The sequence below is a fragment of the Athene noctua genome, chromosome 1, assembly GCF_965140245.1.
Source record: "Athene noctua chromosome 1, bAthNoc1.hap1.1, whole genome shotgun sequence".
In the NCBI taxonomy this organism is placed as follows: domain Eukaryota; kingdom Metazoa; phylum Chordata; class Aves; order Strigiformes; family Strigidae; genus Athene; species Athene noctua.
Window position 1 is genome coordinate 253,637,877 of NC_134037.1, and position 17,681 is coordinate 253,655,557.

Below are 17,681 nucleotides of genomic sequence, written 5' to 3' on the forward strand. Positions count from 1 at the left end.
CAAGGTCAGTACTCTGCTCTCTTTTTAAAATCACATATTGCAGCTAAGATCTGGAAATACATAACAATATGAAATACCTTGTTTAGCTCTTCTTGTTGGTGTTCTTGACTTTGTGCCAACAGTAATAACTCAGTGCTTTTATTTTCTAGTTGCTCAGTAAGATGTACACAAGATGATTGATGTCTTTAAATAAGAAATAAACAAAACATGAAACAAGCAGAACATTTGATGACCTTTACCTTACAGTATCCTCTCCTCAGTGTAAAACTGTGAAAGACCTACTTGCTGATGAAAAAGCCCAAACAAGTTAAAGATTTGGCCTAAACCAGGTTTGATCTTGGAAAGTATCTAGAGATTAAGGACAATGCAAGTGTGTGCAGAAAGAATCCTGAAATCTCTTGTAGGTTAGTATTTCATATAATCTCAAATAGCTATGGTAGATTAGATAAACCATAAAAAGATGAACATTTAACTCAAAAGACGTTAGGGAGAATCTTAATTGCAGTACCTTCAAAGTGTTTTAATGCTGAGAGAAGGAAAGGCACTGTAAACATATAAATAGAAATAAATGAAATGCATTGATTTGTAAAGATCTAAGCATCATTAAAGCCTTTAACAGAGCCTGCATCTATTGCCTGCAATCTTGGCATAGATAATTGCTAATGAAAATGTTTATTCAAAAATTTAGAATCTGACATTTGAATCCAGAGTATCTTTTTAAACAGACTTAATTTAAATCAAATGTAAGAAAAGTTACTAGCTCAGAAGTACTTGTTAATTTAAATATTGTCTTCAACATACATACTTTATTTTATTTTCCTGCATATCAGTATACTCTCTGAGTTTCAATAATTCTGTATGCAACTGTTGGCATTCCAGTTGTAACCTTCTCCAGAGAGCATCCCGTGACTGCAGCTCACTTCTCATTTCCAAAAAGCCTGCCTCCATGTTCTAAAGAAACAAGCAAATATGTATATAGTTAAATAAAATGAGGCAGTAGTAGCTCAAAATGCTGTATTTTAACACATAATTTTTGATACCTGTATAACTTGTATGAAAGGATGCTGTTATTTTGAGTTTAATTTCTGAAAAAGGCATTGATTTCATGTTTGTTCCTTTCTCCAGATATGTCACCTAAAAAATCAGATGCTGAATATTCTCTAGCTCTGCAACGTTCCAATGCATCTGCCCGAAACTATCATAGGAACCGTCGTTCAGAAGTTCTTTATTGCACTAAATACATCTAAAATACATAGTCTGCTTTTTTCAGCAGGTTCAGTATCCTAGAACATGTTCACATGCTGGAACCAGTGCTGTAAGTACTCTTGCATTTTCTGTTTTCCTAACAGCATTTCCAAATTTGTAAGTTTGAAAAGTACAAGACTATAGAAAGGTGCATGTCTTCATTAAACATTGCCTGGAAGCTTGAAGCAGATACATCTAGACTGAAGTGCTTAAGTAAGTTTTGTGCTGAATCACATTATTTAAATGAATATCACAAAATCTTAAACAATCACAAAAAGATTATTCTTAGGGAAACCACAAATCTTGCCTCTATTTTACCTTTAATTTCTGATTGATATGATAGCCAACCTGAAGATACGTGTTATATTTGGCAACATAAAATCTCAATTCCTCAAAAAATCAGGATTCCCCCCACAATATACTGAAAATATACTAAAGATGAGAACTTGGAAATATAACCCACAAATAACAAAAGTAGCAATAATAATCAGATTCTTGTAATAATAATATCCAGAGAATATTTATTGCTTCTCACCAAGATCCAAAAGCATGTTCCGGATTAAAGAAAAAGGATTTTCCAAGGATGTTGATCCTTTGCCATTAAAACTATTACACTAAACCCACTAATATTTTTCATAATTTCTTCATTTTATTTTAATATAGTTTCCCTGTTTAAAAGCAAAAATAAAGCCTTTAAACTTTCAAAAGACAACTGGAATCCAGAAAAGACACTGCAAGCAAGGAACTTCAAAGGTTTATTTCCCTTAGAGCCTCATATGAGAATGACCGTCCTTCCAAGAAGCCTGTGGTTTTCCTCTGGCTGAAAGGCCTGCTGAAGACAGATATGAAGCGCTTTTGCGTTTTTATAGGTGCTGCATATATACATTAATTCATCTTAGCCTTTGTTAAATTAAGGCTGAGAGCACTTTTTTTAAACTTTGAAATGCAAGTCTGGGCATACTGAAGTCAAATAAAGCTTAATGAACTGGTAAAATGGTCTGCAAGACTTGCTTATGATCATCTTCATGACTGCAACATTCAAGAAATAGCCACAATTATTTTATAATATACGAATTTGGGGGAGAGTTACCCCTCTGATTTCATTCTGCGTGGATAAGGAGAATGAATGCTGCACAAATGTGTGGTAGAAGTCATATCATCTGTGGCAGACTGCAGTCATCATACATATTTACATAAATTGTATTTTCTTCTGTGAATTATAATAGCAGGAACAACAGCAGTCACAGCAGCAGCCGCAATAAAAATTGAAACAGAACTTCAGGTCAAGAGTTTCACACATTACTTTAAAAAAATCATCTAGATATGTACCACTTATTATTTTAGGAAATATCTATTGCATCTAGTTAAAACACCAAAATGAAAATTAATTTTGAACCAGAAAACTTTAGGTTCTGTTTAGAAAATATCTAATGAAATAAAACTTTTTAAAAAGTCTGTTTCAAGTTGAAAAATTTACCAAATGCTCTCTTCTGTGAAAAGTTTTGCTTCAACTACCTTGCCATGTTTGATATCAAAAGGAAATCTCAAACATTTCCTGAGCAACTCCTGTTCTAATTCTACTCAAAGGTGTTTGTGGTGGGTTAACCCTGGCTGGATGCCAGCTGCCCACCAAAGCTGCTCTATCACTCACCTCTTCAACTGGACAGGGGAGAAAAAAGTATAACAACAGGCTCATGGGTTGAGATAAGGACAGGGAGAGATCCTCATCAGTTACCATCACAGGCATAACAGACTCAACTCGGGGAAATTAAATTATTGCTAATCAAATCAGAGCAGGATAATGACAAATAAAACCTAAATCTTAAAACACCTTCCCCCAATACCTCCCTTCTTCCTAGTCTCAACTTCAGTCCTGATTTCTCTACCTCCCCCGCCCGCCCCCACCTGAGCGGCACAAGGGGATGGGGAATGGGGGTTGCAGTTGAAGTGCTAGGGCTTGGACAATAGGCCCAAGCCAGAGCTGACCTAGAGATGAATCCTGTATATTTTATAACTGATAACCATTGTGTTAATAGGTATTTTACTAAGTTACCTATTCTGATGTAAAAGGTAGAAGTACTGAAGCCTGAGCAACAGGCCCTGAACCGAAACTGCTAACTCAGTATGTAATCATTAGTGAAATCTGTATGGAAAATGTAGCTATCTTAAATGTATATTTATCTTTCTTTGTGTGTGGATAAAATAACAGGGTCGTGGAGACCATAGTCTGACCCTGTGGCCTGCTGTGAGGTCTTGCGTATACTCCAATTAGATAAGCAGGGAAACTCCCTTAGCTTCTCTCTTGTGCCCTGGCCAGGCTCTGGGGGAATCTAATGTGAGACTGAAACCAGATATTTCCGCTTAAAACAAAGGTCCCAGCTATTCTGGCCTGTCGATCTCTGGTGTATAAGGCTGGGCCCGCTCACAGCGACTTTGGCAGCCTCACCTATGGGTGGACGCACACGCAGGATTTCCCCCTTGCCGGGACAGGCTCCCCAAACCCTCGCTGTAACCGGGGCTGCCCAGCCACTGCGGGGCTGGATGATGGTAACGTGTGCGAGTGGTGAGGGATCTTTCTTAATCACTGTTCTCTCTCTCGTGTAGTAATTATTTGATGCATTACACAGTATTTTCCTATTTGTTTAAGCACACTGTTCTGCCTTTTCTTACTGTATGTTTTCTGTATTATTCTATTACATTATTTAGTTATTTTAAGTAAAAAATGCCTGCTCTTTTCACGCTGGTGTCTGAGTTTAATTGGTATCCCTAATCAGCAAAACAGCAGTCAGTTCATTGCACATTGTCTCTGCCACCGCTTTCTCCTCAGCGGAGGACTCCTCACACTCTTTCCGTGCTTGTAAGAGTCGGTCAGAAGATCAGCATTGTCTCAACATTGTCATCAGGGACATGGACAGTGAGGTACCTGACAATGGCCTGCTTGGAACAGTTGCTGATCCCTGGAGTGGAATGTGGTGCAATGGCTCCTGAATGCAGAACTGTGTGGCACAGCGAGTGCTGTTCTGTTCTCCTGAGCACCGACCATGCGGTGCAGGCAGTGCTGGGCTGTTCTGCAGTGCCTGAGCCGTGCACTACAAAGAGTGCTGTGCTATTGTTTGGTGCCTGGACCTAGCCAGAGCTGTTAGAGATAACCGCATAGCCACTGTCAGAAAAGATGGATCGCAACTGTTGCCATAACATCAATGAAGAAATCAGGAACCTTAGACGAACTTTGCTTCATTATAATAACAAAACACACCTCCTGGTTGAAGGCTGCCCCCCTCCAAGACTGACCACGCCTTGGACGCTCCCTGCTGCGCATGTGTGATGGCCTCACTTGAGAAGGGTGGAGACCCCTGAGGCGGAGGTGGAGCAAGGTGTGTTACTGAGCATGAAAGGATGACTTATGGACAATGAAAGCTGGAAGCTTCCCCACCAAGGACCACAACAATTGACGACGCAGCATCAGCTGGACCCGGGACCATTAGTACATCGTGAGATCAGTGGCGGAAGCTATAACCTCTCTCCCTCCTCTCTCTAAACTTTACTTTTCTCCTTTCTTTCACCCATCTCTAAGTATCGCGTGCCGCTTCATGGGCAACACAATACAGTTTCACCGTTTGATTACTGCTATCCCCTTTGGTGTTGGTCATCTTAATTTTGCACTTTCCAGATCATAGCAAACAAACCATCATGAGTCCACCAAGTGGACTGTGACACTGCTCCAGCGTGGGCTCCCTCCCATGGGGGACAGTCCTCCATGAACTTCTCCACCATGAGTTTGTCCCACAGGCTGCAGCTCCTCATTAAATGCTCCAGCGTGGGTCCCTCCCAGGGGGTGCAGCCCTTCAGGCACAGGCTGCTCCAGCGTGGGTCCCCCACGGGGTCACCAGTCCCGCCAGCAAACCTGCTCCAGCGTGGGCTCCTCTCTCCACGGGGCCACAGGTCCTGCCAGGAGCCTGCTCCAGCGTGGGCTCCCCACGGGGTCACAGCCTCCTTCGGGCACCCACCTGCTCCGGTGTGGGCTCCTCCCTGGGCTGCAGGTGGGTCTCTGCTCCCCTGTGGAGCTCCATGGGTGCCGGGCACAGCTGCCTCCCCATGGGCTGCCCCACGGCCTGCAGGGGAACCTCTGCTCTGGGCCTGGAGCACCTCCTGCCCCTCCTCCTGCACTGACCTGGGGGGCTGCAGAGTTGTTTCTATCACGTATTCTCACTTCTCTCTCTGGTTGCAATTGCACGGGGTTTTTTCCTTCTTATATACGTTATCCCAGAGGTGCTACCACTGTCACTGATGGGCTCAGCCTTGGCCAGTGGTGGGTCCGTCTTGGAGCCAGTTGGCATTGGCTCTGTCAGACATGGGTGAAGTTTCTAGCAGCTTCTCACAGAAGCCACCCCTGTAGCGCCCTCGCTACTAAAACCTTGCCACACAAACCAAATACACTGTTCAACCTTTTAAATAAAAATATATGCTGTATTTCTGTGTAAAATAGTGTCCAGCAGGTGACTTAATGCAGACTTTCTAAGAACCAAGCCTCTTGTGTGATGTTTTGAGGCTGCCTCTCATGTATGGCTGCAATTACATTTGTCAGACAATTCATAATTCGAGAAATAGACTGCAGTCTCCATTTGGATCTTCTAAATTTTGTATTTCCTGTAGAGCCAACAAATTGGTCTTCCATACATTTCACTTTATCACTGTTTCCTTGCAAATTAATAGTATGAGAGAAATGAGGCAGACATGAAATGGTCATATGCATATAAAATATATGAGGCACAATACTAGGCTTGCTGCCATTGTTATCAGCCTTCTCCCCACCAAGATTCCCATCTACTTCTCCCTCCTTTACCCACACATCAGGTCCAACTATTCCCATCCTCCACCTAGCACTCCTTCAGGCAAACCTTCTTACTTCTTCTGACTTTGCACTTCCTTCTTTCTCATACAGATATTCCTAAAATAATATTTCCTCCAAGCAACATGTTTTCACCATACATTGAATTTACCTCAGTGTTTCCCTTTGCAGCTATTTGCAAATGTGGCTTTTCTAACACAGCAGAATTCCACACCACCAGCATTTATTCTGCAACTTTCTACCCTTTAGTTGATAATGTTATGTACATCTAGCTCCACTTCCACTTAAAGTGTTGTCAGTGCTTCCTACAGCTCATGTATTCTATTCACATGATTCCAAAAATCCTCTTGCTTGAAGATTTTCTGATAGGCTACAGCACAGTAAGATGTACTTTCTCTGTTGTACAGCATCTGTCCACCTGTTCCAGTCACCATGATTTGTTCCACTCCGTATTCTAGTCACTACTTTTGATGGCAGCCTTCTTAACAGGCCCCAAACCAGAGGTTTTTGCTTGCATACCGGTAACGTGGATACAGGCAAATGACTCAGTGAACTAATGTGCAAATTAAATATATAAATATCACACGTGATGTTTATATCGTTATACACGATAAATATATAAACATCAAACTTGGCTGTTCTGACACCACCTGAAATTTATATCTCCACCACATATACATTAATTCCTATAAAGTATATTGCATATGAAGTTATAACTCTGCAAGGTTGTCTATAAACAGTAATAGATTATGTTTTTCCAGAAAGAGTTGAATTTACTATAGGCCACTCAATATATAACTGAACCTTGAAGTGCTTAAATAAAGAAGCAAAAGCATAATTTATATATGTTACCAGAAAAAAATAGCAACTTAAATCTCATTCTTGATCTGTTTCAAACATAGCTAATAAAAAAAGGCTGTAAAGATCTTCTATTATCTCAATCTTGTCAGAACTCATATATCATGACCAGAAGAAGAGGCCCAAATGGCTGTCTTCATAAATCAGTGCTACGTTGAAAACCGGTAAACTAGAGATAAGATAAAAACTGATGGTTCTTCACATGCCTGGCAACTTAAAAATTCATTGACTGCAAAATCTTCTCTCATCAGTAATAAAGTATACCATACACTTTTCTATATACTTATTTACTAGCTATATGGCACAGTGTACAACAAGGTGTAAATCAGATAAAGAGATTTCATAGAAGTCATTTATATAGAAGTGAACTAGGCTAAGTGTCTGTAGATGGTACAGATATAGGAAAGTTATAAAACCCTAGATAATCTGACAAGAATAAAATATACTATTACATATCAAACATATTTTTGTTTTCTCTTTAAGTGTTACTCAAAAAACTGTTCACATCTCATTTTGTGTTTCTGCAAAGAGTATACCCAATGTACAGATCTTTTATATAGGCATCTCAGTACAACTTTTAAAAGTATACTCCTAAGCAGTGAATTCTCCAACATTAATCCCACAGTCATCATGAAAAACGGTTACTACCTGGCACTGGTTTTGATACATTTTTAGATCCTCCCGGAGCTTCAGATTTTCCTCTTCTAGTTTATTCTTGTTTATTACTATTTCACTGACAGTTGCCTTTAGGTTTTCAATAAACAAATCATCCTTTTCACCTTCAGTTTGGCCACAGGTCACCTCTTCTTGGTGTTTCTTACTGCTTATTTGGAATTGATAATTCTGGGTCTGTTTCTATAAAATAAGAAAATATTTTAAATTAAATTCAATAATTATATGTAAATTGCTAGGACCAAACCATTACTACTAAAATCATAAAGCTATTTGCATCTTCACCAGGATTTGCTTAGAAAAGATGGCACAATTGGAACAGTTTGCATTACTTCTCTGAAGGATATTTCCTTTATTTTAGTTTCATGTTCCTTATTAAAAAAAAAGTTTCAGAAACTTTCAAGGGCATATAATTCTTTCAAGGATTTTTATTCTCTACTGTGTATTTCCCTAGCACTTAATGTTAATTAGCCTCAAATGTGAAAAAGGTGAGTATGATGACCTACTCAAAGCAGTTACCTATAAAAAATAATTTGAGAGAAATGTTCTTCTCTGATTCACTGAACTTAGTAGGAGTTGTGTGTGTGTGTGTGTGTGTGTGCCTCAGGATACATATTAACCTTTGACTAGAGGGCTAGCTTTAGATAGTTCATGTATAAACAGCTGAGTTACTACAGGAACTGTGCTTCTTTGATACCATTATCCTTAAACCTGGGGAAGAATCATTTGCACATTCTGCAGAGCTCCATACTCCCCTCAGTTTGTTGTACTAACTAAAATCCTAAACCCAAAACTTCAGAAAAATTGGTATTGCCACTATTTGTGAATTCAGAGGCATTGTGAAGAAGCATAATTACTATGGTAACTGGTTTTGCTGTTTAAAAAACTATCCACATGGATCCCTCTACTGGGAGATTAGCAAGCAGCAGTAATCTTTCAGAAGACTGAGAATTACCTGAAAAATTACAACAAAATATAACCTGGAAATGATATATCATGTGCAGAGATCAAGTTGAGCAAGGAAATGTATATTAAAAATAAATAGGATTACAAATACCATATTTCATTGACCAGGACTGCAAAAAGGCATGCTTTAGACAGCTTTTGATGTCATTGACTATGTTCCCATAATTTGTGTTGGCTGAATACCTAAGTAGAACTGACCACTGGCTGCATATCAAATAAAAAGGCAGAAATTTGCAAGTAAGTTTCATTTCTATAGATAATAAATTAAGGTTCCCTTGACATCTAAGTTATGGGCTATGACATACCAAAATGTCAAAGCATTCTGTGAAAAATATAGTGCAAGACTCCATCTGGAAATCAAAGAGTTCACAAAAGAGGAATCTGAGACAAAGACACACGACCAAATAATGCTTTTGAAACAGTTAAGGGGTAACAGTCCATCAGACTTCTGTTTAGTAGTCAGCGTTATGTTACAGTTATGAAGAAAATTGTCTTCAAAGAAAAGTGATGGCAGTGAAAGCCTCAGTAGAAAAATGTGGATGATCACCTTGAATATTTTGATTTATCTAACTATATAATCAACGTGCATCAGTCAGTAGTTTTGTCTAGTCAGAGCCTTGCTTTTTTTAACACATTTGTATGGAAGTTCAATAGATGTAATAATATAATGCTTTCAGCGTCTAAACCCAAAACTTAACTGTCATCTTTGGAAACTCTGGATATGGAAAAGAGTCTTATAGGAATTCTTAAGAAAGTGTTTCACTACATTAAGATCCAATGAGTTTAGTAACGGTGGAAAAGGGGATTACCAGTCAGCAACGTAACTGGCTTCCCCTTAATTTTTGAGCTGTCTTGTGGCCCAGTTAATTTGTAAGTTATTTTCTAATACTTTTTAGAGCAGGATATGTCATCAAGACATCATTAAATATTTTGTTCTGGATTGGAGGGAATTAAAATATGCTAGATCAATAGGCTATATAAAAAAAGTAATAAGCAAATTGGCAAGTAAAACAGAATGACAAAGTCAACCAAGGACTGAATGGTAACTTGAAAGCTGAAAAATATGATAAAAAATAAGTGATCCAACAAACAACTCCAAGTGTGATTTTGGAGTAGCATATAGAAATTCATTTTTCTGCATAAATTATATGAATGTATATTTATGATCTTCAAATATAATGGCAGGTACTACTTACTTGATGAGATACTTTGCAATAACTTGTCATTACAATTAATTGCATATTAGTAAATAGCACAGAAGATAAAAGTATCTCCACAGTATACTTAAAAAGTAAAAAGGAACATGTACTGTTTTTTGCAGGTTTTTTAAAATCAGAAATATTGTAATTTTCATCATGATACTTACTCAGTTTCTCACTTTCATAAGAAAAAGAAAATAAGTATATGCATCATTAGATCTTTCAGTATGGGTCTGCCTTACCTAAAGCAATGTACTCACTACCAATATATCCATGTATTGGCAGATTCACTATAAGCTTAGTGGTGTTCAGATTTTTAAAATTAAATTAAAATAACTCTAGCTGGGCTAACAGCTTTTCTTCCTAAAACAGGATGATAGGAATTTTACCTGAAATAAATTACATTTCTCAGCCAATAATTTTTGTTGAGCATCCAAATAAACAGGATAATTTTGGCAGATTGTCCCCTTCTTATCCCATTCTCTTGATTTTGCCTTAAATTCCTGAAAGGCAGCAAAACAAGGCCAGTAAACACAGGGAAAATAACTTTTTTCCTTAATCTAAATAACTTTGTAATTGGTATAATTCTAAGAAAAATCTAATTTTTAATGAATACATAATCTTTCCCCAATTCTGGAAAGAAGAAAAAAAGAACAATGATATAAACCAACCATCCAGTCATCCTCAACAGAAAAAATTCAGTCTTAAGGCCTGATGATCTGAAAAAAATGGGTGGTAAACATTATCATTGAATAAAAATGATAAAATATTTTAAGTCACTTCCACTGCTGAAGATCTTAGAGTTATGACTACAAAGCACCCATCTACTGGAGCGTAGTTCCTGTGACTTTAAAGCTGTATCAGTGTCAAGTAGAGTAATCAGCAGGGAATCAAACCCTTAATATTCAGACAACTGTTTTGAGTGCCTGCTTTTTCCTTCTTTTTTTAACAAATGCAACAGCAGCTACTGCGAATAAATTTTACTTCTACTTTTTTTTACAGTTGCTGCTTCTGGTTCTGAGTTCACCTGGTTTAAACAAAAACTTGTTTAACAAATTCTATTGTATCAATTTATCTGTTTTTTTATTTGCCCTTATATTCCCATTTACGGTGTATCTTAATTTGCTCTTAAATCACACTAGATCTCATATGTTCGCAACTAGACTTGAAAGGCAGTATCCCACAGAATAAGTAGGAGAACTCGTTACTACAGTTGTTGCTCTTTTAGTTTGAAGGATTAGCAAAATAACAGTATACTGTTTTATACAGTTAAAAATATAATGCTTATAAGCTGTTACGAGAATTTCCTTTTTCACAATGGAAATGTTGGTTCCTAAAAAATAAATGCTTTTTATAATTATCCTAGACTAGTGTATCCCCCAAATTCTAAAAACCGTGATTTTATTTACTACTAAAACAAAATCAAATGCTTTCTAATATAGATTTAATACAAATCTTCTCTTACAGCTTTCCTAATATCTGCTTTGGTATTTTAAACAATAAACATCTTCCCACTTTACAAAATGTGATACAAATGGAGTTTCAGACTACTTAATGAGGACTACAGGTTCAAGGCCTTACTAAAGCAATGCTGAGCTTAGTGGATTTTCAACACAAGTAATTATTTCCTGAATACTAGAATTTGCTGAATATATTCCAAGCACTCATTTTTCATGCTGCATAATTAATCAAATTATAGCATTGTGTTACATTATTTTCACATTTTAATCTCGAATAAGGTCATTCTCAAATTAGCTGGATCAGACAGTTTCACAGTAGTGATATATTTAGTCAACGATAGATGTAGAACTCATTTATTATTCTTGTAGTAGCAGATGTTGGCAGCTATGCTGTAGTCCAAAGTGTAGCAGCTTTTCTGATGGTAAGGACTCTTCCATGTGGAAGAGACAAGAAACATTATCTAGAGCTAGGATGTGTCTAGGATGTGTCCTGTTATGTAGGTGCAGTCACCTGAAGGTCACAGAAGTTAAGTCTTGTATCTTACAGAATAATATAGAAGATAGGCAAGTCCAAAATAAAGATCCTAAAACCTTGCTTGATTGCAGCTTAAGTATGAAAGTACTTAAAATCTACTAGATCTTAATTTTTTGATTGTAAAGTTCTCAAAGTGCCTAAATCATCTATGTCATAAATCTATGTAAATCTACATAAATCTTGTTATAAGCCTGTAAGTCTTCACAATGTTTAACAGCTAGGCAACTACCTCACATTTTCAACTGGTCTTCCTCTGCTTACTTTCTCTACAGGACACAGTTTAGTAAATGCTTGAAGCACACACTATTATGCTCTCTACAAAGGATGGCCAGAGAAAATGTAAATTTCTTTTGTGATCCTCCTACACCTAATCAGAGTAGTGGTTAGACTGTTCTCCCCATATGTGGAAGACTCAGTTTAACAATCTTTCCAGACAGTATCTAAACCGGAATATTCCCATGTTAATTTTCTACCTAACAAACAAATGTTATTTTTCAACAGGCCCTGGAATTCTTCCTTTTGAAGTTGTGTAACTTTGCACAGGACACCAGCAAATTTATTCAATAAGTAAAAAAGCAGCAGCAAAAAAATAGCACAGCTAGAGATTATATTGCTCAGTTATAAGAAATGAGACTGGTTATCAGTTTCTGCACCAGCGAATGTAGCCAGAAGAGTATTTGGGGAGAAGCCACCACTTGGAGGCACACTCTGTATGCCAGTTCTCTGTGCTGGCTAACTCTCCTGCTGGCCCAATAAATATTTGATTAGTCCACAGATCATAAAGTAACTTCTAACTTTGAGAAGTCAAGGCTAGGGAATTATGACCAGAGATCAGTATCTTCCTGCATCCAAGAATAAGTCAGCTAGAAACTGTTCTGTGTCCAGAGGGATGGGGAATATGACCAAATCCTGTCCTCAGCATCTCACAAACTGGATTCTGTGGAATGTATATTTAAGTGCCTAATACTTCTTTATGCATTACCTAGGGAAACTAGGCACTGAGGTGAGGGTTGTGGATTGCCTGAGGCACATGCTCACAAGTGGTTTGTAACAAGCAGTTGTGTAACAAGCAGTTTTCCAATCCAAAATAATTTTTCTATCTAGCCTTACATGGACAAAGTTGTCCTGAGGTCTATAAAACTTGAATTAATGGTAGGTATTATGTGACAGTATCCTGCATATGTAAAAGACCTCATGCCTCAAGAGATTATATTGTCCAGTACACATATATTATTCAGGAAAAAAGTAAAATTTATTTATAGTTACACTTATGCAGATAGTTATCACTATTACCTCATAAAACCACTAAAAACACTAATAAAACTTGGTTAAAATAGCAAAACCTGAATTTTAAACTATGCACCTTTTCTTACCAGAGCAACAAAATTATATTATTTTTCTAGAATTATCAAGAAATTAAAGTTCACAACTGTAAACCACAAATTAGTTCTAAAGGCATATTAAAATAGAATATAATAACAAAGTATTCTTACCTTCAGTTTCTTGTATAAATTGCTCAGTTCAGATGGTATCTCTAGGCTTTCCTCACATTTTTCTCTACTTTCAACCTTTTTTTGTTTTAACTGGTTTGACTGTAGCTTTTCATAAATATGTGTCAACTTTGAAAACTAAAAATGAAAGCAGAGTTGAACATACAGAATCTATCAAGGATGATCATGTGGCCAAAATTTTCTTTAAACTAAAATTGCCAACTGGAGCTTCAGCATTCTAAATGTTTAATCAATGTAACAAAGAATCAATGAATAAAGTTAATTTATTAGAGATGAACACGACTAAGCTTTCATCTAAATGTTAACTAACTCTTCAAATGGGTTCATCTAACAGTTACTTAATTCTGCTGAAGTTCTTCACAGCACCATTACTCATAGTGGCATTTCTTCTACAATATTTATATGAAATGTTCTATACTTGTTTACTGCCATCTTGTGTTGACATTTTTAAAGGGTGCTTCACTAGGCAGAATGAAGGATTATCATTAACATATTTTAAACTTGCATGTTTCTTTTTTATTATGAAAACTGTTGAAATGTCATGGGTGTCATGTCTGCATTCTTCTGGAATCATTAAGTACCAAAGAGTGTCTGTGAGAATTATACACTAAATACTGTTCTGCTATTGATCTTACCATGAAAGTATGGCTTAAGAGTCAGAGACAAAGGAGTCAGAGGCAGAGAAGGGAAGGTATCAGTATAAGTACTAGCCTCTTCAGAAGGTACCAGCCTCTTCAGAAAGATGGCCGATCTGATCAACAGTTAGATGTATTACACAAGCAAAGGGGCTAGTGGCCATTAGCAAGTTTGATACAGCAAACTGGCATTGTTTGGTAGAGATATGTACATCTGGTTTTGAAAAAAAAAAAGGAAAACCAAGGATATTGACAAAGGAAACATTAAAAATATGGTCTTGTAGGAAGCCTAGTGAAAAAACATTGCAAAGAGTGTTGAGTAGAACAGAAGCTCACAGCTATGAATACTGATCATGTATCTTGTTTTTTCCTTTAAATTCAGGTATACATGACTTTAAAAATTCTGACTCTAACATGAAGTCCTCTGTCTAACCAGACAAAATCCATAAAAGCTCATATTACTGCTCAGGTGAACTACTATCTGGAAGATAAATTACTTCCAAGGAAGTAATTGGAAATAGAATGGAATCCTATTGAACCAACCTGGAATGAGCAGATAAAAAAGATGGCCAAAGAAGTCCAGAAAAGATATAGAACGGGTACTAGAGTTAAAAAATCATCTGTAAAATTCCTAGAGACATTAGAGATTATTTTGGAAACTCATAATATGGAACACCAAAAAAAGATTGAAGAGATGACCAGAAGATATATTGTCCTAGACTAGAAAGTTTCATGAAATGGGGAGGTCCAGGGATAGATTTGACCAACTTGGAATTTTTGACTAGAAATCTCATAACATGGACTTACAGAGCTAAGATATCACCTTCAAAACAAAATCAAAAGTCTTGCAGAGAAGCTGCCTATATTTGAAATTGACCTTGCCAGAGAACACGGTTAAGATAAAATATCTAAAATGGGTCAGAGTATCCAGGCTCAAGCAACATGGATGTCATTGCTTTTGGAAGAAAGATATCCTTTTTCACTAACAGGAGTTTTGCTCTTGCACATATTATGGCATAAGTGAACTCTCTGGGAAGAACTCAGGTGAAGACAGGTATTAGACTGTTCATGCTAAAAAGGCTAGGAAATACAGGATCCAACACTTCAGCAAAACAGGAACTGAATGGCCAAAATGAGAAAATTTAGTTTGAATATTAGATTTATTTAATGAAGGTAGAATATTTCAGACAGATTATAGTCTGGATGTTATCACGACTGGGAACTAGACAAAAAGCCAAGAATCCTTCCATTTAATGTTAGATATTTGCTTTAAAAATAAGGTCTAAGTTCTCTTTGCATGTTGTACAAGTGAGTTCTGGGTAGAATTCATCTAAGTTTAGGTTTCTGAAAATTAGACATCCAAACCTGAGCTACTCTGCATCAGAAAAATCTGCCTCCAAATGCTTAGTCATTTCAGCTATCGTAAATTCTCGTCATCCACTGACATGAATTATATTCTAGGATTGTCCATTTCCCTCCATTGACTCTAAAGGGAGCCTGAGGTAGCTTAGAAGTAGTCATCTAGCTTTTAAATGTCTAAGTGAGGCAATTAGTTGCTAAAGTGCTTAGAGCAAGAATGGATTCTTGTTCTTCTGCTGAGGGATTTCTGTCATTTTCAAAATGAGAATAACTACTAAACATTAATATAGGAAAAAATGAAGGAAAAAAGTAATGAAGATGAACCTGTTAAAGTTTTTTTCTATTTAATCATGACAAAATGTACATTTGACTGAGTGCAGCAGTGTGGCCTAAGAGTTTCAAGTTACATACCAGGAATTATTTCCCTAATATAAGGAAAGTACAGGTTTTACTGCATTCAACATGCACACAATCAATTCAGTGGGAATGTTGCTCATTAAACAGCTGCTTTTATCAGTAGCAAGGGTAAAAAGCACAGAGGACCACAGAAGCAGTATTATCAGAGAGACATTTGTTCTGAATAGCCTAGCATTCTGTGAGCAGGAAAAAGTGATTCTTTCTACCAAGATTAGGAAGGAACAAAAACTGGGAGGGTTTTTAAGAATACATCTGCAGAGAAAGACACAATGCTATTGGTAAATTCTAACACACCATTTGCGGAAAACTATATTTTAGCTCTTAAGATTATACAGTGTAGAAGGAGGTATAACTTTCAAGTGAGAATAAGAACCAAAAGAAGGGAGACAAAGGAGAGCAGGCAAAGATTAATACTGTCAAGGAAGCTCTGTATTTTAGATACAAGTTTGTGCAGCTAGGAATTGGGGACTTTAAAGTCATGCTGTTGTAAACAATGCAGCACTGCAATTTTAGGAAGAAACTCAGTAAGGAGACGTAGTAAAAGGTAAAGGAGCAGAGTGGGATAGTCCTACTGTCTAGCATAGGTGCTTGGAATTGTTCTGACAGGCAAACTTTCTGTTTATCTCATAGAGAATCTAGGCAGGCCTCCTAACTTAGGCACTTAACAGTTTATGTCTTCAGTCAGTGTGTACTGGATGAGTATTTCATGAAGAAGTATTGTTAGTGAGAAGAATAGGAATTAGAAAATAAAATGCAGACAGCATCAATGCTGGAACCTTTGGTAAAATAAACAGAATAACTGGGAGAGAAGGGAATGTTTGGAAGCATAGATTGAGAAAGTGATGTATATTCTTAAGAGGTAGAAATCCAAACTTCTTGCATAAAGATAAAAGAAGAAGCAACCAGGAAATGGAAAGAAAGGTTAGGTGGTCTGAGTGATAACTAAAAAGGAGAAGCTTGGTAAGAATTATAATCAAGTTTACAGAGAGAAGCTTGTAGGTTAGGAAGTGTCAGATCCTTTAAAAAAACACAAAGAGAGAACGGATTGTGTTTGACCATGGAAAGGACTTGAGGGCAATTAACAAGTTCAAAATCAAAATCTTCACAGAGATTTTGATCTGGAGTTTCATTTCAGAAAGGTCCATTTCAGTGAAGATCTTAGCAACAACATGTAACATAAACCCAGTCATTTTCAGCACGTGATAAAAAAAAAAAAAAAAAGAGAAAAATATTGCAGCAAATGTGAAAAAGGATGAGAAAAGAGATCTGCTATATTTTGGGGGATAGTTCTGCATAGCTAAAGGTACCTTACAACCTATATGTAAAAAGTCACACCATTTTTCATTGTATGATGTTTACCTTCTCAATAATGCTAAGATGCTGTTTCACTTTCTGTAATTTGTGTAAATTACAAAATAGCTTTTTTCTAGCTACTTTCTCAAATGATTAAAAGTGTTAATTAAATAACAACCAAAACAACCCAAAACATTCTCTACTTACTTACAGAACTGTTTGCCAAATCAATTCTCATATATAAAAAAAAATTATTAAAGACAACATAACCTTAAAATTAAGTTACGCATTTATTCATTTGACAGATTTGGGTGGTGTTATCATCTCTAAATGAAAATAATTATATCCAATTGATGCAATCCAAGATGATTCTATGATGTGTGATTGGGAATTTTTAATTATAACATTCAATCTCCAGTAGGAGAATCCAGTGAAGGAAACAGCAGAAAAGCAGGAAAAACAATGTAGAATTATGTACGTTAGCTTGTTAAAATCTGAGAAACAGAATAGACTGAAGTTTGCTAAGAATTTAGATTCATGATTGAAGTGGAAAATAATGAAGAAACAAAAATACAGGCAGAGAGCAAACACAGCAAAATAGAATCATAGAACCATAGAATATTGTTGGTTGGAAGGGACCTTTAAAAATCATCTAGTTCAATCGCCCTGCCATGGGCAGGGA

At 36.7% G+C, this 17,681-nt stretch overlaps 1 protein-coding gene across 1 annotated transcript in view; it reads right to left on the reverse strand.

Annotated features, from left to right (window-relative positions):
• DEUP1 (deuterosome assembly protein 1) overlaps positions 1-17,681 on the reverse strand; it is a 46,967-nt gene that overhangs the window by 17,760 nt on the left and 11,526 nt on the right. The window contains exons 4-8 of the mRNA XM_074901543.1: positions 13,278-13,412; positions 10,179-10,292; positions 7,601-7,807; positions 806-951; positions 78-183 (exon numbers count right to left, since the gene is read on the reverse strand). Of these exons, the coding sequence (XP_074757644.1) occupies positions 78-183; positions 806-951; positions 7,601-7,807; positions 10,179-10,292; positions 13,278-13,412 (708 nt within the window). The remainder of the gene's footprint in view (positions 1-77; positions 184-805; positions 952-7,600; positions 7,808-10,178; positions 10,293-13,277; positions 13,413-17,681) is intronic.